Genomic DNA, 21,214 nt, shown 5'->3' with positions numbered 1-21,214 from the left:
CCTCTGTTTAAAAATAATTTTAACACATTATTACACATCATATTACTGGAAATGCTTACGGTGTATACCTATTGCTTACAATTATCATTATCAACACCCTTTAAAATACTTCTAAAAGCTAAAACAAATGTGGTTTCTCCCCCCAAAAAATAAAAGCTCATTGTTTTATTTTGTATGCCACCATTCTGCCACATTTGATGCAGTTCAATTTAAAATACTAGAAACAGAGAAAGAGCAAAAGAAGAAAAAATGCAGAAAGCAAAGTTTCTATTAAAAACAAACAATATTACCTATCATAATAAAAATGAATTAAAAGTTCAAATATGCCTGGGACCTACTTGATTTCTTAGCAATCCATCCTTCAGAGGGAGAAATGTACCATGTAAACAGTTTAACAATCGTTGGTATGAAAGCCACATGCTGCTTATTGAATGTGCAGCTGCGATGGACTGAAAACTGAGCCATCCTGTTAACTGCCACTTGCATCATCCACGTGTAGCCTATGGGATTTCTGTACTGTACAGAAAACAGAAAACTGAACAGTGACTCAGTATTACATGGGGTGACACAAGTTCCATTATGGAATTTTAAACAAGCAGGGACTGATTTAATGAGACTGAAGAAAAGGACACAAACAAAAACGTCAAGCTGTTTCCAACAGCAACCAAACAAGTTTCACCTTTCATTTTCTTGAAGAAAATAATTATTCTGATTTATTATTGTGTAAAAGAAAAAAAAACTAATTTTTTTTTCTTTCTTCACCTTAAAGAGGATATCCACATCTGCTGTAAAAAATAAATAAATAAATAAATAAATAAAAGTCAGCAGCTACAAAAACTGTAGCTGCTGACTTTTAAAAAACAGTCACTTACCTGTCCCATGATCCCCTGATGAGCTCATCCCAGCGGGTTTCACCTGCTGTCTGTCTTCTTTCCTCAGTACTGGCATCTTAAAGTGGAAGCAAACCCTTCTATCCTTTTCAGTCAAGGAAGCTGCCATCTTGGCCTCTAATGATTCTTCAACTGCCATAATGCTGCACATGTGATCAGTTATGAAACCAGCCATTGGATGGTTTGAAATTTTGGTTGAGAGCACAATCAATGTGAAAGTTAGCATTTCCGGCATGCCGGGAATGTAAGTGTTTTTTGGAACTGGGTTTACTCCCGCTTTAACTATGGGCACCTGGCTGTGACAGCTTGCTGCTTTACAGTCAGGTGTCCACTGCGCATGCGTGACCAGCACTGCACATTGTGAATGGTCAAGCAGTCTTCTGGGACACGTGCAGGGGGGAGGGAGGAGAACTTCTGCTTTACCTAGGTGGTTGGAGCGGAAGTAGTAGCCAATTCTTCAAGAGGAGCAGGGGGTGAGTCCTTAAAGCAGAACTTCCCCTTTCCCTTCTTGGGTGGAGCTCCGCTTTAAGGGCCCAAGTACGGTAGCACCGTGGCTAAGTTGTTTGCACTTCCACCTAGCATCCCTAGGGTTGTCATTTTGAATCCCAAACATGGCACTACCTGGAGTTTGCATGTTCTCCCTGTGCCTGCATGGGTTTCCTTCCACATTGAAAAGCAGGGGCAGCCCATCCATTAAGAGCGCCCGGGTGCCGCCCTTTCTCTCCAGGCCACCTCCTATAGGCCATGGATAGATTCATGCATAGCATGAATCTATCTATGGCCGCTGCGACCACCCCCTATCCATGCATCCGGCCCCTTTCAGGGCACCGAGCACATGAATTACAGCGGCCAGGTTTTTTTTTAAAGCACCTGATAAGAGCCAGAGGCTTTAATAGGCTTCCAAATATGGTGGGCTCGGGTTGCAGAGAATGCGTCTGGAGCCCACCTAGGTGTGTTGCAACAGCGAATTAATATTCGCTGTTGCAACACTGATCCTCCTCCCGGCCAATCGGAAAGCGGGTCTGATGCCCATCACCCGATTGGCTGAAAGGACAGGCGATCCTATTGGATGCCAAGGAGGAGGGGAGGTGACACACAGCAGAAGCAAGGAGGAGAAGAGCCAAAGGGTGATGCCTGGATGCCCAATCCCTGACGCCGCTCCTCGGATGCTCGATCCCCACTGCTCCTCCTTGGATGCCCACCACCTACACGGGGTAAGTGCTGGTGGAGACCGACTGGCAGACAACAGGGGGGTTTGCATTTCTGCAGGGGGGCTCTGTATGGGGGTTCGGTTGTTTGCCGCCCCCCAAACAAAAAACTACTAGCTGCCACTGTTCCAAAGACATGCTAGTATGTAATTGACTCCTGTCTAAATTGGCCCTAGTATATGTATAAATGTGAGTTAGAGACCTTTACTTAATTTTAGGGACTGATATAAATGTACAATATATATGTAAATTGTCAGTGTTATATAAATACCTGGGATAATAATAATGTGGTATTGCAGTAACACATGATAAGGATAACTAGACCCAAGAACAAAATGTAAAATATCTCAGTACCAGTCCTGAGATGTGAGGCCTGCAATAATTACCACTTTTTAGACTAAAAACATTTTTAGCAAATACAGAAAATCACTGTAAATCTTGCCAGACATGCTGTATCATCGTCACTTCTGTGAGCTGAACTGGAATCAGTAAACAATGTTATCTTACTTTCAGTGGTGACCACTATGCCTCCCACATAGATACATTGGAGAAGTGAGCATAGATAAGTAAAAAAAAATAAAAAAAAAATAAAAAAGGAAAATCAATGCAGCTATCACATGAGTGGTAATATGCAATATATATATATATATATATATATATATATATATATATATATATATATATATATATATATATATATATATAAAATTTTGTTTTGGGTTTAGATACACTTTAAAACATGAGTTTTGATGTGCGTTATTGCAACACAAAGGTTTGAATCAAGCTTAAGCTTCTTTCACATGGGTGGCCAGGGGCCCTTCCAAATAGGGGGTTAACCTGTGTTTTTAAGAACCCATGCCTACCAACCTACAATCAGACATGGCAACCCCAGGGGTCTGTACACATGCTGTAGGAGATTTAACTTGGCGTGCAGAGTTTGCTAGGGGGCACCTTCTGTCAAACTCACTTATTGGCGTCAATGGGAACACGCTTAAACTGGCGGCTGTGGAAGCCAGTTGAGATTTTAGACTTGGTTAATAGCTAAATACACAGATGAAATACAGCTGTTTTACCTGTCAGGGATTTGCATTTTTGTCCATCCAGTTCTACAATTTACACAGCTCTTTGCATAAAACAGTCCTGCCTGACAATTGAGTGAAGCTAATTTTTCACTTTCACTTACAGGTCCCCTCCCCACACCCACCCTGTGACTGGACAGTGAAAGTAGAAGCAGTACACGATGAGATCATCTCTCTGTCATTCTGCTCTCTCCTATTAGCCTTCTCCTCACACTGTAGAACACCTGACTAGCTCTTTGTGTTGTTCCTCGTTACCTCTTTCTCAGCTCTGCTGTACAATCGATTGCAAGAGGCTGATACCAATTCAAAGTCAGGTTCCTATACAGCTCGCATTTAGATAAATACATTTAATATTGCAATAATGATTACATGCTGCATTAGTTTGTGTACTCTGTATCTGCCTGGAGGTCTGCTTTGCATTGAACATATTTTATCTGCCCAATGAGCCAAAGACTAGTGGGACAATCAGCACTCATCTTGTATTGTCATTGCTGCTCTAAACTAATGGAAAGTGAAAGTGAATATATTGGCAGCTTGCCCTAAATACATGTTAATCATTCCAATGCCTTAAAAAGATAGCTTGATATAAATTATTTTACAGTTAGGAGTGGGCTTTTGCATCCCAGTATGAGGAGCCATTGTCTACTTGTCACCAAACAACACCAGCCACAGAGATATGCTATACTATCAGTTGTACCAGCTGATTTAAAGGTGTGATAATGAGGTGTCAATGATCAAAAGTAGAAACAATTCACAATTTTCAAGACTAAAAACGATTCCTCAAGAGTGGGAACACTTCACAAAAATGTCCAGGGAAAAATACAAAAGTATAAATGACAATCAATACGACAACAAAATTCATTTGAAATATATAGTTAAACAACTGGAGTATTTTAACAGTAATTAACAGAACTGAATTGTATTTACCTGTTGCACCCTCTAGTGTGCTACTAATGTTAGTAGTGGCAAATTTAAGTTATGACTCATAGTTAGTTTGTGAGCCAGTAATTGGGTCAGGGTTACTGCAGGTCAGGCTGTGTGGCTCCACAGAGGTAGGTCTCTGGTACCCCGCCCCCCCAGTCTAGAAGCTTGGTGAAACTTCTAGAACTTAGTGGGCAGATGCTAGGAGGGTCTGATCTGTATGCTTGAGGGAACTTGGCCAATCCCCAGGCATAATATCCTAGCAGGGTGGCTGAGTCATCCCTTAGATATGGTGGAGCCATGCCAGCAGTGGAGTCAGGTGGAAGTTGGGGTGCTGAAGAAGCTTTCGGTGGCCTAGGAGGGGCTCAGCCTCCAGGCTGGGCTTGGGTTGGCTTGGGAAGATCCTATCAGCATCTTGGTTTGAGGAGGAATCTTGCCTAAGGAGCAGCAGGGAGCAAAGAGGACAGAGTGAGTACATCAGCATACCCAGGGATTCACAAGGGGTGAGACTGCCACATGTAACAAGCTTTCATGAGAACAGCGATAGAAGTTGTTGTGATCTCAATTTCAATCCTGCTAAGACAGTCCCTGTTTCCCTTCCTGGTAGGAGTGCTCTCTAGTACAGTCTTTGTACTCCAAAGAGGCACTGGATTGTTCCCAAATAAAGGGGAGTTAATGCAACCCCACTGCACTGGATAGTTCCCAAATAAAGGGGAGTTAAGGCAACCTCACTGAGGCATAACTATTTCACAAAAGTAGGAAACATGAAAAGTCAGTGGCCAAGAGGTCTGTCTCTACAGTGGGCATTGTTTAAACTCCAGGTGTTTCCACATAAATTTGCGAAAGGGTCCTCCCTCACAAGCTAGAACTTAGCAATAGTAGCCAGTGGTCCTCTCCTGATGGTCAGAGGTCAGCTGATGGTCACTGGCCTGCAAGCTAAATACTGATCCCCAGTGTGTGCTCTCAGGATCCAGATCCCCTCACAAATAGCAATGCACAGTATATAATAGCAGCAGCAGTCTCTGATCAGCACTTTTCTCCTGGGCAGCATAGCATCAGATAGCTCCACCAAACTCTGGCCAAACATCACTGTTTCCCCAACCCTGTGGCGAGCTCTGTCAGCTCCCCTTCTCTTCTTTTTTTCTGTACTCACATCACTGCTTTTTCGGATCAATCCAGACCCAGCCAAGATAGCTGCCCCCTACACTGGAGACACTCCATAGATGAACATTGCAAAGTTGTCTCCATAAAGATGGCTGCTGCACCTCTGCATTAATGAATATTCAGTTTAACCCCATACACATTGAAGAAGGATGATACAGCAGGAACAAATTTTACAGCAGCTATCAGAAACAGTCCAGGTTACACTGAAAAATCTCAACTTCTGATGCAGTTAGATTAATGGAATCCAAACATCAGACCCAGTGGGAAAATACACTTTCTACTACTTGATTATTCAAATCAGTCTTATTGTACTCAAAAAACAAACATAGCATATGAATAATACACTAGATATGCAACAAACGTTTACCTTGTTTCTACTGTTTAAGTGCTGCTCATATTTCCCATTGCCTGAGGAGTATTTTATATTGCACTTGAATCTGTCTATTAACAAATGTGCCAAGGTAAAGCAACATATTCACCTAAATGCTGACACCTCAGTTGCTTATTCTCACCTTTCCTTTTCTCTCTGCTGCTTCATTCACCCACAGGAGCAAAGAGAAGGCACATGTCTAAGCATCAAGTGGCTCTGGTCACAAACATGACTGTCTAGCTACCCCTATATGAAAGCACTGGTGCCTGGCATTGGACTACTCGGGCACCCAGTGCTGCATTGCGGGAAGAAAAGGAGAGTGACTTGTTCATTCCATACTCCCCATACCTGGAATTAGCAGGTATTTCTCTTCGCTCCAGGTGGGCAAATAGTGTGGCAAGGGAGAGAGGGGAAGGCAAGTATTTGCAAGTGACAATTCACAGATGAAACAATTCACAGATTTTTTTCTAATTCCTGGAGTTGGGTTTTAAAGTTTGCAAAATCCTGGCAATATATGTAGCAGAACTGATTTTTTTTTTTTTTTTTTTTTGTGATAGTGTGGTGATAATAAAAATTGATTACTGCGTTCCAATTACATAAAAAACAGGAGCTGTTCAGTTCCAGGTTTAATTATGGGTGTTAAGAGCTATTAATTTTACTCAGTTACTGTCATGCCAGCATTTATTAGATCCTTGCACTTCTCACATTGTCTTCATTTCCCGAGAGGAACATTTCAAACTGTTAGAACAACAAGTTATTGTATTGAGAGATTTTTAACTGTGAATCACTGAAATATAATTAGCAATTATTTATACACAGTGGTGCTTTAGCAGGCCCTGTACACTGTAGATGTTTTGCCTTACATTATTAAAATTTAGAGCAGCTTATCGGTAGAGCTTATAATACACACATAATGCTTGCAAACAAACAATGGAAGATGATTAAAATGATTCAGGAATTAAAAGACAGCTGTCAGTCACTCATACGAAAAGGTTCTATTAAATGCCATTCCCGTGGTTAAAAAAAGGAAAATATAGTAGTTGCTTCATATTTATTGTTCCCCACACTTCTTCATTTTAGGATATCATAAAGTTCAGCTTGAGCTGTCATAAAGCTGACATAAACCCTCTCAATAAAAGCCATCTCATGCACAAACCCTTCTTGCCAAAGGGAATACTTAGGGTCTAATTGTTGATCTCTGCATTCTTAATCATACCATTTAAAAGTCTTACCCACACATGGATGTCAAAAACTTTTTCTAAACACTCATTAATACTGACCAAAAAAAATGATGAGTCCTATGGATTAGTTCATATGGATGCTATGTGAATCATTGAGACACAACAAAAAATAATTTTACATTTCTCATTATGTCTACGTTGAATTATTTACCTTATTCCCTCCCTGCAGCCTTTTCTCTAACCTGCTCTTGGCAGCGGTTGCAAGCTTGCCTCCTCCACATTAAATGCAGGGTTAATAGACCTACAATCTACAAGATAAAGCTGAGGAACCACCCACAGATAAGAGCTTCAGGGAAAACAGGAAGTGTACAGGAAGCAAGGGAAAAGTTAGTATCAATGCTCAGAGGCGGCTCTTTAATTAGGCAAATTAGGCGATTGCCTTAGGCCTCGCCCTCAGAAGGGCCTCGCGGGCCGCGGCCGCCTAATTTGCCTGACAGGAAACAGTGTGCGGACTCGGGAGTGGAACGGTCAGTGTGTGTTGCGGGGTGAGCGAGCGGGCGGGTGCTGCACATAGACGCCGCGCCGCCTGTCTGAGCTGATGAGCCTCCGCCGCCGCCATCGCGGACGAGTTAGATGACATCAATCATCTCGGCTCAGTCAGGCTGCATCCAATAACAGGCTCCACCGCTGCGGCGCTGTCCTCCTAGCCTTTCCCCAGTCGTCGGCCCCAGTGCATGGCGGGAGTTGTAGTTCTTCACAGCACAGACAACAGACTTCGGCCTCTGGTGCCTGTGCTGTGCAGAGACTACAACTCCCAGATTGCACTGCATGAGGCCAGGGAGCGCAAAGACAACATCACCTGTCGCCGGCTTCGTTCCTATGCTGCCTTTAGTAGTGTAGAAGACTGAGGAGCAGGTACAGTACATACATCATCATGCTGTCAGCTGTCTGTACATAATACAGTACCCGGTCTTGCTATGGTCTCATGGCCAGTACCCTGACTGTCACAGTCTCATGGTCTGTCTCTGTCTCACAGTCTGCCCCCAGTACCCTGCCTGTCTCACTGTCTGCCCCCAGTACCCTGCCTGTCTCACTGTCTGCCCCCAGTACCCTGCCTGTCTCACTGTCTGCCCCCAGTACCCTGCCTGTCTCACTGTCTGCCCCCAGTACCCTGCCTGTCTCACTGTCTGCCCCCAGTACCCTGCCTGTCTCACTGTCTGCCCCCGGTACCCTGCCTGTCTCACTGTCTGCCCCCGGTACCCTGCCTGTCTCACTGTCTGCCCCCGGTACCCTGCCTGTCTCACTGTCTGCCCCCAGTACCCTGCCTGTCTCACTGTCTGCCCCCAGTACCCTGCCTGTCTCACTGACTGCCCCCAGTACCCTGACTGTCTGCCCCTAGTACCCTGTCTGTCTCACAGTCTGCCCCCAGTACCCTGTCTGTCTCATGGTCTGCGCCCAGTACCCTGTCTGTCTCACTGCCTGCCCCTAGTACCCTGTCTGTCTCATGGTCTGCCCCCAGTACCCTGTCTGTCTCTCACGGTCTGCCCCCAGTACCCTGTCTGTCTCTCACGGTCTGCCCCCAGTACCCTGTCTGTCTCTCACGGTCTGCCCCCAGTACCCTGTCTGTCTCTCACGGTCTGCCCCGAATACCCTGTCTGTCTCTCACGGTCTGCCCCCAGTACCCTGTCTGTCTCTCACGGTCTGCCCCCAGTACCCTGTCTGTCTCACAGTCTGCCCCCAGTACCCTGTCTGTCTCACGGTCTGCCCCCAGTACCCTGTCTGTCTCACGGCCTGTCCTCAGTACCCTGTCTGTCTCTCACGGTCTGTCCCCAGTACCCTGTCTGTCTCTCACGGTCTGTCCCCAGTACCCTGTCTGTCTCTCACGGTCTGTCCCCAGTACCCTGTCTGTCTCTCACGGTCTGTCCCCAGTACCCTGTCTGTCTCTCACGGTCTGTCCCCAGTACCCTGTCTGTCTCTCACGGTCTGTCCCCAGTACCCTGTCTGTCTCTCACGGTCTGTCCCCAGTACCCTGTCTGTCTCTCACGGTCTGTCCCCAGTACCCTGTCTGTCTCTCACGGTCTGTCCCCAGTACCCTGTCTGTCTCTCACGGTCTGTCCCCAGTACCCTGTCTGTCTCTCACGGTCTGTCCCCAGTACCCTGTCTGTCTCTCACGGTCTGTCCCCAGTACCCTGTCTGTCTCTCACGGTCTGTCCCCAGTACCCTGTCTGTCTCTCACGGTCTGTCCCCAGTACCCCGTCTGTCTCTCACGGTCTGTCCCCAGTACCCCGTCTGTCTCTCACGGTCTGTCCCCAGTACCCCGTCTGTCTCTCACGGTCTGTCCCCAGTACCCCGTCTGTCTCTCACGGTCTGTCCCCAGTACCCCGTCTGTCTCTCACGGTCTGTCCCCAGTACCCCGTCTGTCTCTCACGGTCTGTCCCCAGTACCCCGTCTGTCTCTCACGGTCTGTCCCCAGTACCCCGTCTGTCTCTCACGGTCTGTCCCCAGTACCCCGTCTGTCTCTCACGGTCTGTCCCCAGTACCCCGTCTGTCTCTCACGGTCTGTCCCCAGTACCCCGTCTGTCTCTCACGGTCTGTCCCCAGTACCCCGTCTGTCTCTCACGGTCTGTCCCCAGTACCCCGTCTGTCTCTCATGGTCTGTCCCCAGTACCCTGTCTGTCTCACGGTCTCATAGTCTGTACCTTGTCTCAGTGCTGTGTCTTTGCCTAGGCCGACAAGGCCCAGGCCTAGGGCAGCACTTTGCAGGGGCACCAAAATAGCCGCCCCGCACAGTGGCAACATTTGATGGGGCACAGTGGCGGCTGCATTTGATGGGGCACAGTGGTGGCTGCATTTGATGGGGCACAGTGGCGGCTGCATTTGATGGGGCACAGTGGCGGCTGCATTTGATGGGGCACAGTGAGGCTGCATTTGATGGGGCACAGTGGCTGCATTTGATGGTACAGTGAGGCAGCAATTTGTTTTGTTTTTTTCATTTTTTTTCAAAAATGTTGAGCACCAGCCGCTACTGGGTGGGATCATCATTGTGCCGCTTCTCCTTACTCACACAGTCTCTGACCGTCTCCTGTATCATTGTCTGCACAGTCTCTGACCGTCTTCTGTATCATTGTCTGAACAGTCTCTGGATGTCTCCTGTATCATTGTCTGCACAGTGTCTGACAGTCTCCTGTATCATTGTCTGCACAGTGTCTGACCGTCTCCTGTATCATTGTCTGCACAGTGTCTGACCGTCTCCTGTATCATTGTCTGCACAGTGTCTGACCGTCTCCTGTATCATTGTCTGCACAGTGTCTGACCATCACCTGCATCTTTGTGGCGTGATTGTCTGTCAGCACCCTGTCTGTGGCTCCAACGTTTGTTACCGTGTTAGCCAGGTAAGAGTTTACTTGTCATTACCATAATAAAACCGTCTCCTGTATCATTGTCCGCACAGTCTGTGACCATCTCCTGTATCATTGTCTTCAAAGTCTCTGACCTTAAAAAAGTTTACTACTGTTAAAACCTCCCAGGAGGTTTGTGTATGAGCCTCAACTATAGTTAGCACATATATTGTGGTATTGTATTAATATTGTTGTATTTTTTATTTTTTTTTGTTTTGGTTGGCTTTCAGTAAGTGCCTGAGAAAGGACCCTGGCTTAAGTCTTACACCAGGCTGTTTTCCTGCAGGCACCCTAAATAGACACCTGTTCAGAATTGACAGGTATTTGTTGGAGCAGCACCATGGTATTTGTAGATCAAACAGAAGCATCTTCCTTGGCTGTAAAGGATAGGAGAGTTTAATTCCACTTTAAGGCTGTCAGCAGATTGGCCTCTACAAACTGTAGAGTGAATGGGGCCTCATGCCTAAGTTTTGCCTAAGGCCTCACAAAGTCTAGAGCCGCCTCTGTCAATGCTTGATCTTCTACTCCCTATACATATCAAGCATATAACCCTTTCAATTTCCCAGAGCCCTACTGCAAGGGTACATTTTTTTTCTCAATTCTGAAGTTGGTCTCCAAAGTAATTGAGACACCACACAGAATCATTAAAATATAGCAAGATCAAAACCAACTCCCTTAGTTTCATTGATCTTTATTAATATAGCCTCTGAGGAAGTTGAAATACCTACTAAACTGGTTATACTATAGTCTCTCTCCTATTACTCCTGAGGTGGTGCTCTCTACATCTCTTTCTGATGGATGGACTTTTGCTTTTACAACTGGAATGAAGCTCCTTCAACTTGAAGCCTCATGAGATTGAGTTGACGTTTATGTTTCTTTATGGTCATCTACTTAATGGGCTCCTAGTAATATGCGTGACATCCAAGCCATGCATATATAGACCTAGTGGTCCCTATAGAAATCTGTCTGTGGACATTTCTTTGTACTATAGATTACAGGTTAAATACACCTGGAGACCTCAGGATAATGTGCGAACCATATACAGCAGGGGTCTCAAACTGGTGGCCCTCCAGATGTTGCAAAACTACAAGTCCCATCATGCCATTGCCTTTGGGAGTCTTGCTCTTAACTGTCAGCCTTGCAGTGCCTCATGAGACTTGTAGTTTTTCAACACCTGGAGGGCCACCAGTTTGAGACCTCTGATATACAGTATATGCAGTCTCGGTAGTAGCTGTAGAAGTTTGTGTGTGGACACTCCTTTTCTAGTGCAGATTACAGGCTAAGTCCACTTTGACACACTGATGGTTCTAATCTATGGCTATAACCACGATGTTTGAAAGATATTACCGGCTAAGGGCCCTTCTTGTAAATTCACATGTGTGCCTTTGAGGATTATTCTATCTTTCCAATTATACATGAAGCCATTCATGAGCCCTTCCTGAGTGGGATCTGGAGGATTTATAATTGTAGTGCTTCTATGGATGAAGTGGGTGACCTAGTATTTTTATGATTTATCACTCTACAGCTGTTTCTATTCACTCTCCAGTTCAACCTACTCTCTTTATGCAAGGATTCACAGAACTGTTGTTACTTTGAGAGAGCACCGTCACTATTCCCACGTGAATATTACATCCTTGTTCTTTTTTTTATGTTACATATGCCTAACATGCTCATTATAAGAAAGTATATATATATATATATATATATATATATATATATATACTGTATATATACAGTATCTCACAAAAGTGAGTACACCCCTCACATTTCTGTAAATATTTTATTATATCTTTTCATGTGACAACGCTGAAGAAATGAAACTTTGCTACAATGTAAAGTAGTGAGTGTCCAGCTTCTATAACAGTGTAAATTTGCTGTCCCCTCAAAATAACTCAACAAACAGCCATCAATGTATTAACCGCTGGCAACAAAAGTGAGTACACCCCTAAGTGAAAATGTCCAAATTGGGCCCAGTTAGCCATTTTCCCGCGTGTCATGTGACTCGCTAGTGTTACAAGGTTTCGGGTGTGAATGGGGAGCAGGTGTGCTAAATTTGGTGTTATCGCTCTCACTCTCTCATACTGGTCACTGAATTTTCAATATGGTCCCTCATGGCAAAGAACTCTCTGAGGATCTGAAAAAAATTTGTTTTGCTCTACATAAAGATGGCCTAGGCTATAAGAAGATTGCCAAGACCCTAAAACTGAGCTCAGCATGGTGACCAAGACCATACAGCAGTTTAACAGTACAGGTGGTTCCACTCAGAACAGGCCTCACCATGGTCAACCAAAGAAGTTGATTGCACGTGGTCAACATCATATCCAAAGTTTGGCTTTGGGAAATAGACAAATGAGTGCTGCCAGCATTACTGCAGAGGTTGAAGGGGTGGGGGCGGGGGGCAGCCTGTCAGTGGTCAGACCACACGCTGCACACTGGATTAAATTTTTATGCATGGCTGTCATCCCAGAAGGAAGCCTCTTCTAAAGATGATGCACAAGAAAGCCTGCAAACAGTTTGCTGAAGACAAGCAGACTAAGGACGTGGATTACTGGAACCATGTTCTGTGGTCTTATTAGACCAAGATAAAGTTATTTGGTTCAGATGGTGTCAAGCATGTGTGGCAGCAACCAGGTGAGGAGTACAAAGACAAATGTGTCTTGCCTACAGTTGAGCATGGTGGTGGGAATGTCATGGTCTGGGGCTGCATGAGTGCTGCCAGCACTGAGGAGCTACAGTTCATTAAGGGAACCATAAATGCCAACATGTACTGTGACATACTGAAGCAGAGCATGATCCCCTCCCTTTGCAGACTTGGTCGCAGGACAGTATTCCAACATGATAACGACCCCAAACACATCTCAAAGATGACTACTGCCTTGCTAAAGAAGCTGAGGGTAAAGTTGATGGACTGGCAGGGCCGGTGCTACCACTAGGCGGACTAGGCAACCGCCTAGGGCGCACTGCCGCCTAGGGCGCCCAGCCGCTGGTTATTGTACTCCTCTCCTGCACAGTGCACTGTCCTTGTAAATATCCTGCCATGTCAAGCAGCGCCGCCACCAACCCCCGCCCCGCCCCCCCTCCGTTCCGCTGATGTAAACACACACTGCAGGGAGCCAGCCAGTAAACCTCTGGGCGCTCTCTGAGTGTGTCACTGTGTCAGGCAGCAGTAGCGCCCTCCACCCCCCCCTCGCTCTCCTCTCTCCGCTCTCTGACTGTCTGTCAGTCTGTCACATGACACATCTCGCCGAAGCCACTCTCCAGACTCCAGCAACACAGTTCCCCCGCCCCCCCCCCCCCCCACGCGCTCCTGGAACGGAGTAAGTATCATGGATGGATGGAGGATGCAAGCATCGTGGGATACATGGCTGCGTGGCGCCTGGCGGCAGCTCTCTCCGGGCTTTGGGACAGGTGCATCCTGGGCTGGCTGTAACAGGAAGAGGCACCACAGGACACAGAACAGAACCAGCAGGTACACTGTACACAGACAACACAGCAGAGTGGGTGCCAGTGAGAAACAGGTGTCACTGGTGGAATAAGTAAAAACTGTTGCTTTCTCTCATAATGAGATTGTATATGAAATGTCATTTTAAAATGTGTATGAGTGTATATGTATTATATATTGACTGATCTGCTAAAATGTCCCCCCCCCCCCGAGTCTGTATTTTATGGGCATTGCTGAGTCTCTATTGGATCATGGGCTCTGGTGACATGGTATTTGACGGGCGCTGGTGAAGCGGCATTGATGGGCGCTGATCCGTCTGTATTTGGTGGGTGCTGGTGAGTCTGTATTTGATGGGCGCTGGTGACATGGTATTTGACGGGTGCTGGTGAAGTGGCATTGATGGGCGCTGATCCGTCTGTATTTGGTGGGTGCTGGTGAGTCTGTATTTGATGGGCGCTGGTGACATGGTATTTGACGGGTGCTGGTGAAGTGGCATTGATGGGCACTGGTGAGTCTGTATTTGATGGACGCTGGTAAAGTGGCATTGATGGGCGCTGGTGAGTCTGTATTTGATGGACGCTGGTAAAGTGGCATTGATGGGCGCTGGTGAGTCTGTATTTGATGGACGCTGGTAAAGTGGCATTGATGGGCGCTGGTGAGTCTGTATTTGATGGACGCTGGTAAAGTGGCATTGATGGGCGCTGGTGAGTCTGTATTTGATGGACGCTGGTAAAGTGGCATTGATGGGCGCTGGTGAGTCTGTATTTGATGGACGCTGGTAAAGTGGCATTGATGGGCGCTGGTGAGTCTGTATTTGATGGACGCTGGTAAAGTGGCATTGATGGGCGCTGGTGAGTCTGTATTTGATGGACGCTGGTAAAGTGGCATTGATGGGCGCTGGTGAGTCTGTATTTGATGGACGCTGGTAAAGTGGCATTGATGGGCGCTGGTGAGTCTGTATTTGATGGACGCTGGTAAAGTGGCATTGATGGGCGCTGGTGAGTCTGTATTTGATGGACGCTGGTAAAGTGGCATTGATGGGCGCTGGTGAGTCTGTATTTGATGGACGCTGGTAAAGTGGCATTGATGGGCGCTGGTGAGTCTGTATTTGATGGACGCTGGTAAAGTGGCATTGATGGGCGCTGGTGAGTCTGTATTTGATGGACGCTGGTAAAGTGGCATTGATGGGCGCTGGTGAGTCTGTATTTGATGGGCGCAAAAATTTGTTTTGAATTATTTGATCCAAAACCTGGTTCGGGGCAAAACTGTAAAATTTAGTTGGTCTAGCAAAGTGTTGCATGCAAAATAGTAGCGGCCATTAAAAAGGTGGGGATTACATGAGCAGGGCAAAGGGGGTGGAGTCAGGGGTGGAGCCAATGGGGGGGGCGGCAAAATGAGGTTTCGCCTAGGGTGTCAAAAATCCTTGCACCAGCCCTGTGGACTGGCCAAGCATGTCTGCAGACCTAAACCCTATTGAGCATCTGTAGGGCATCCTCAAACCGAAGGTGAAAGAGCACAAGGTCTCTAACATCCACCAGCTCTGTAATGTCATCATGGACGAGTGGAAGAGGACGCCAGTGGCAACTTATGAAGCTCTGGTGAACTTCATGCCCAGGAGGGAAGATAATGGTGGCCACACAAAATATTGAAGCTTTGGGCCCAATTTGTACATTTTCACTTATATGTGTACTCACTTTGGTTGCCAGCAGTTAAAATATTATTGGCTGTGAGTTGAGTTATTTTGAAGGGACAGCAAATTGACACTGTTATGCAAGCTGTACACTCACTACATTACATTGTAGCACAGTGTAAATTTCTTCAGTGTTGTCACATGAAAAGATATAACAAAATATTTACAAAAATGTGAGGGGTGTACTCACTTTTGTGAGATACTGTATATATATAAAATATATATATACACACATATATATATATATATATATATATATATATATATATATATATATATATATATATATATATATATATACACATTTATGTTTTAGGATGTATTTATAAATTTTCCTCACTAGATGGATTTGTAAAAGGTATACCTTGGTTTTCACTTGTGTTATGTGTCTTTAAGATTTCTGTTAAGCAGCCAGCTGCATTAAAAAAAAAAAAAAATTATATATATATATATATATATATATATATATATATATATATATATATATATATATATATTGTCTTCTATATTTAAACTTATGTGGTAGCCCTGCAAAGCAGCTATTTTTATAGTTGTGGCCCAGATGTGTAATTTCGTTTTTTTATTAGTTTACTCTTTATGGTATGGGCTTTGAGGTCTGTTCACAATTTTAGTTGCTGTTCTTTTTATATCCCCTAATGAAAAATTAACTCTTACAGTGAGGGCACATCCCCACTGCAGGGGTAATGTTTATGTTTCCCAGAGTTTGTCTTTAAGCCCTCGGTCACACTGGTGTGACTTGCCACGCCTGAAGTAACTACTTTGAAATCATTCCACTTTCAGTGAAGTAGCACAATTTTAATGTCGCAAGGCGTGGGGACAATCTTCCTGTCTATGTACAAAATCCCTGAGCTGCTTCCTTCTGTATAAACTCACAGTCTTTTTTAGGGTAATAGCAAAAGTCCATTACAGACTAAGGAAGCTGGGCCCTTTTGAAAAGTAGCACAAACTTGAGGGAACTGCTTGCAGGAGTGTATCCCCTCCCTTTGTGGATCTGATCGCAGCTCCACTACACAGCAGGTCCTACTAGCCCTCCTTGCTACTTCAGAGATCTCTCAGGGTCTCAGGGTAAAGATGAAGCACACCACTGTCCCTCCAGAAAGCTGACTACATATGGCAGACTTTCTCCTTGTAGTATCCCTGAATGTGCTGATGTACTCACTGTCCTCTACTTGCTCCCACTGCTCCCAGATGGTGGTTCCATTCACACCACACTGCTGACGGGATTTTTCCTGAGTCAGCCCAAGCCTCTGGCCTATAGGGCCCCCCCCAGACCTAAACCCACTCCATCTTCATTTTCCAACTCCCCTTTGCCAGCTCATTCCTATTTAACGACTCACTTAGTCCCAGTCCCCTGCAAGGAAACTCAGATGATTAGTTTCACAACAATTGATTCATAAGTCTTTCAATTTATAGTCCATATAAAGAGATTATAGCAATGTGCTAGGTTTTATAACCATAAAATGACTATTCACAAATGGCAGCCTCCACAAGGGGATTAGAAGCAAAATTCAGCAAGAGCTGCAGAGTATAAAAGAGAAGAGAGGCGCCTCTAAGTGTAACAATATGGTTACATTTAATGAAAGTACAAGTGCAACACATATGGTTGATGATTAAAAGAGGGATATTCAAGTATGCAGGCATCTGGGGTAAAGCTGTCCACATAGATCATCCACCGCATCACCGACTCTCCCCACTGTCAGTCTGCAGTCGTGACCGGGAAGACTACCCTGCAGTAGAGCGATCTGAAAGTGATGCTGGAAGCACTCGAGGAGCGCAGTGGGGAAGGGATGGTATTGATGGCGGTGAGGAGAATGGTCTATGTGTACAGCTTTACATACTTAGATGTGCCTATTTTAAACATCATTAACAATAAACAAAGGTGTGTATCTATCACAGGGTGGTTTCTGTGGATACACTCAAAAGTCAAAAAAACAATTGCCACGTCCTTATCATGACTACATTTTTTTTTTTTTCGTTTGCTAGACCCCTAGATGTCATTATGGGTATTAGGATATGTAGATATTGTCCCCTAACCCTTAGCGGCTGTATATGACATCAGGGTTTATTTTAAATTTTATATATGTATATGTGATATGAATTCATGTTTAACCACTTCCCACCCGGCCAATGCACATATACGGCCGGGTGGGAGCCGTCTACTCCTGATAGGACGTTCAGGAACGTCCATCAGAAGTAGCGGGATCGCGCGTGCGCGCGTGCCTGCGCAGCAGCGCAATCCCGATGCGCCCGTGTCACCCGGACACGGCGCATCTCAGATCGGCAGGAGGGCTCTGTGATTGGCCCTCCTGATCACACGACGGCCATGTCCAATCACGGCCGTCATGTGATGTAAACAAACAGCCGGTTGCTAGGCAATCGGCTCCTCCTCTCCTCACACAGAAGTCATCGCTGAGGAGAGGAGAGCAGATCGCTTCAGCCGGCTGATGATCAGTGAGTATGAGCTGTTTTTTACAGCTTTTTACTCACTGATCACCAGTCTAGTGTACACACAAATCACCACACAGTAAACACACCACACAGTATAAACACAATGTCCCCACACATGTCCCCAAAACATACATGTCCCCAAATAATAAAAACACATGTCCCTAATAATAAAAACATGTCCCCCACATATGTCCCACTAAAATCACATGTCCCAATGATTATCTGCACACATATGTACGTGATCACCTGCACACATATGTACATGATCATTTGCATACATATGTCCGTGATCACACAAACCAATTATTATACACTTAACAGAATTTTTTTTACCAAAAACATGTGGAAGAATACATTTTGGCTTAAATTTATGACAAAATTTGATTTTATTGGATTTCTTTTAAAATAGAAAAAATAAAATATTGTTTTTTTTTCCAAATTTCCGCTTTTTTGCGCTTATATCGCAAAAAATAAAAAACGGAGTCGTGAATAAATACCACCAAAATAAAGCTCTATTTGTGCGAACAAAATGATAAAAATTTCATTTGGGTACAGTGTAGCATGACTGCGCAATTGTCACTGAAAACGCGAGAGCGCTGAAAGCTGAAAATTGGGCTGGGAAGGAAGGGGGCGAAAGTGCCCTGTATTGAAGTGGTTAAATATAATTATCTTTAGTTGTTATGTCCCCAATTACAGGAATGATTTTGTGTTGATTTGTCAAACCACTCCCAGACGTGTTTTTTGTCCATTCCTCCCCCTCCTTAATTTAATTAATTAATTCATTTTTTTTGTTTTTTTTTTGTTTGTTTGCGGACTGATTTGATTGCAATATGCGGCCACAAGAGCGCCACCCATGTTGACCCATTATCTAATGTCTTGGGTCTATGGGATGGCGCTGCCAATAAACCGAGGCGAACCCCACGGGAGGGTAGGCACATACCAATTTCCCCCGTGGGGTTCGCCTTGGTTTATTGGACCCGATGGACTTGGCGGCAGGGAGGTGGTTGTGTGGCACCCCCTTCTCATTCGGCGTTTTTGATTGGCTGGGGGGCGGTACAATTCCTCTGCCCTCTTCCAACCTATACGCCGGCCATGGGGACCCTGCACTTCCTGTCCGCGGGGTTTGTGGTCGATCGGTGTCACCCGAGGGGGCGTGGTCGGGTTGGTGAACGTCACTTCCGCTGGCCGCGGAGTGACGTCACTACCAGGACGGCTGTGCATAAGTCAGACGCACTGAACCGGCGTCCATGCACATCGGTCCTATCTCCCGACAGAGGAAAACACTGAAGGGGCTACAAGGTACCCCTCTAAACCTTGAATTATTTGGGATAGGTCGCCTTCATTCTACCCGCTTGGAGAAGTTATAGGAACAGGCTATTTGTATCCAAGAGGTGATATACAACATATTAACTCCTTCTTTTTGTTTCCTTATCACCATGTTGTGACTAGCACATGTGAGCACAATTTAAACTGCGCACAATTTTCTTTCTAATTATTAATTACACTCTGATACTTAGAATTTGTATTAACTTAATGTGTCTTTTACTGATTATAAAAGCCCCATTCAAATGACGGACAATCTGTATAACTATGTTATTGAACTCTTCCACATTCTTATACTCAAAAATTACACTTCCTTATATAATGTTTAATACATATATTTTTATATACATAAATTAAGACACTTTCATTTTATATCAACAATCTAGAAAAATGCTTTATTTGATTTTGTTCATTTTTATTTATGCAGAATACGGTGCAATATCACCCCCTTTTTTTGCTGCCTCACACTACAAAATATCTGAAGCCCTCATGCCAATCGCAGGCTCCTATACATATGAAAGTGTGATATCGAAGTGAAAATAGTTTTATCTGCCTAGAAAAATAGTTTCTTATTGCTTTCCTTCTCCTTTCTACATATTTCTCTTGGGGTGCCCCCATGAAGAAATGTAAGTAAATCTATTGGAATATATACATTTTTTGTACGAGAATAAAATGTCACACCCGTTCCCATATTGCTACAAATTATAAGAGTCCTCACAACACACCCTCTACCAAACCCCTCCCCCCCCCCTTTTTTTGGGGGGGGGGGGGGAAAGGTTTAGTTTATGGTTTTTATTCCTGCAATTATATTTTTTTTTGTTTTTTTCTGTTTAGTTTGTAAATAGATTACAAATGTATGTGAAGTAATTTATGACTTTGATCTGTATTGTAGAAAATTGCTAAAGCTCCTGAGGAAGCGTTGCCCAAAACGTGAAACATGTAGAATATATTTGAGATCAGTTCTGTAATTGATACCTTGTCTAGTGTAATCCTTTTTATTTTGAATATTAATGTACAATTTGTCATCCTTTGGGTATATATAACTAATAGAAATGGATATGGATATTGTCTAGAATGTATTAACACAGACAGGATATAAAGCAGCACTTGATATACTTTTACTCTTTTTTCGTTTTTTATTTTATAAAAAAAATTTTTATAAATAAATATTTTTGAATATATCTTTTTTCTTATTTTCCTTTTTGGTATATGTAATTATAATTTTGCCTAAAAAGTCCAATATAACCAACACTTTTCCTTGAGGTTTTTTGTGTGTAGGTTTTACTTTTATTTTAAACATCAACCATGTGAGTTGCTAAGTGTTGTAACCATATTGCTACACTTAGAGGCGCCTCTCTTCTCTTTTATACTCAGTTGTGACATGATGCACTCTTGTTTATCAGGACATCGCTTGTTTATCAAGTAAAAATTAATTCAAAAATTATGCTTGTCTTGCAAAATGCTCTCAAACCAAGATTTTACTGTATATGTATACACTGTATATGTGTTTTGCCTTATAATTACTCATTTAGGTATACAAAGTGTGTCCAAAAGGTTTAGTGAATGGTATCAGAAAACAAACAAACAGAAGATACAAAACAAATTCTGTTTATTAACCTTCAAAATAATCGCCATTTTTCACATTACACTTTTGGCAATGTTTATGAAGCTTCTAGAAACTGTCAGCAAAGGCCTCTTTAGGAATGAGGCAACATTCCATCAATTGTCACTTGGATTCTGGATCAAACTGGTAGCACCTGTGATTCTGGAGCACCATTCCCTGTGATGATGGTTTGCAGAAAGGATGTATCCTGGTCACACATGGTAATTAAATCTCCAGAGGTTTCCATTCATTTTGCTTTTTGTTTGTCTGTCAGTTTGTGTGGCACAAACCATTGCCATTTTCCCCAATTTGTAGCAGAACTTGATGTTCACTTGTTGCTCCATGACCCTAGCTCTCACATATGTTTGACTGCCCACAGCAGGTTTACCCTGACGCTCATGTGTACTCCGTGCTAGGTGGCGCTTCTTGATGTGTTTCTGGGTAGTCATCTGTATGCCTGCACACCTAGCCCATGT

The 21,214-nt window shown here is 44.2% G+C and overlaps 1 protein-coding gene across 7 annotated transcripts in view; it reads right to left on the bottom strand.

The window, feature by feature from the left end:
* Positions 1-21,214, bottom strand: part of AFF3 (ALF transcription elongation factor 3) — a 498,510-nt gene that overhangs the window by 426,401 nt on the left and 50,895 nt on the right. For 2 of the 7 annotated variants that reach the window (XM_077482717.1, XM_077482712.1), the window contains exon 1: positions 339-475. The exons of 2 other annotated variants lie outside the window; for them this stretch is intronic. Coding sequence is in view for 1 of the 5 variants with exons in the window: in XM_077482708.1 (XP_077338834.1) it covers positions 339-489 (151 nt within the window). In the remaining 4 variants the exon portion in view is untranslated. Of the gene's footprint in view, positions 1-338; positions 504-21,214 lie in introns of those variants that run through there. 3 more of the 7 variants (XM_077482708.1, XM_077482715.1, XM_077482711.1) reach the window with 3 other exon arrangements.

Source organism: Lithobates pipiens, unplaced genomic scaffold, assembly GCF_037356315.1.
Source record: "Lithobates pipiens isolate NorthernLeopardFrog02 unplaced genomic scaffold, aLitPip1_a1.2 Scaffold_16, whole genome shotgun sequence".
NCBI lineage: Eukaryota > Metazoa > Chordata > Amphibia > Anura > Ranidae > Lithobates > Lithobates pipiens.
The sequence above is the reverse complement of the archived record's forward strand: the minus strand, read 5'-3'. Positions and strand labels throughout refer to the sequence as shown.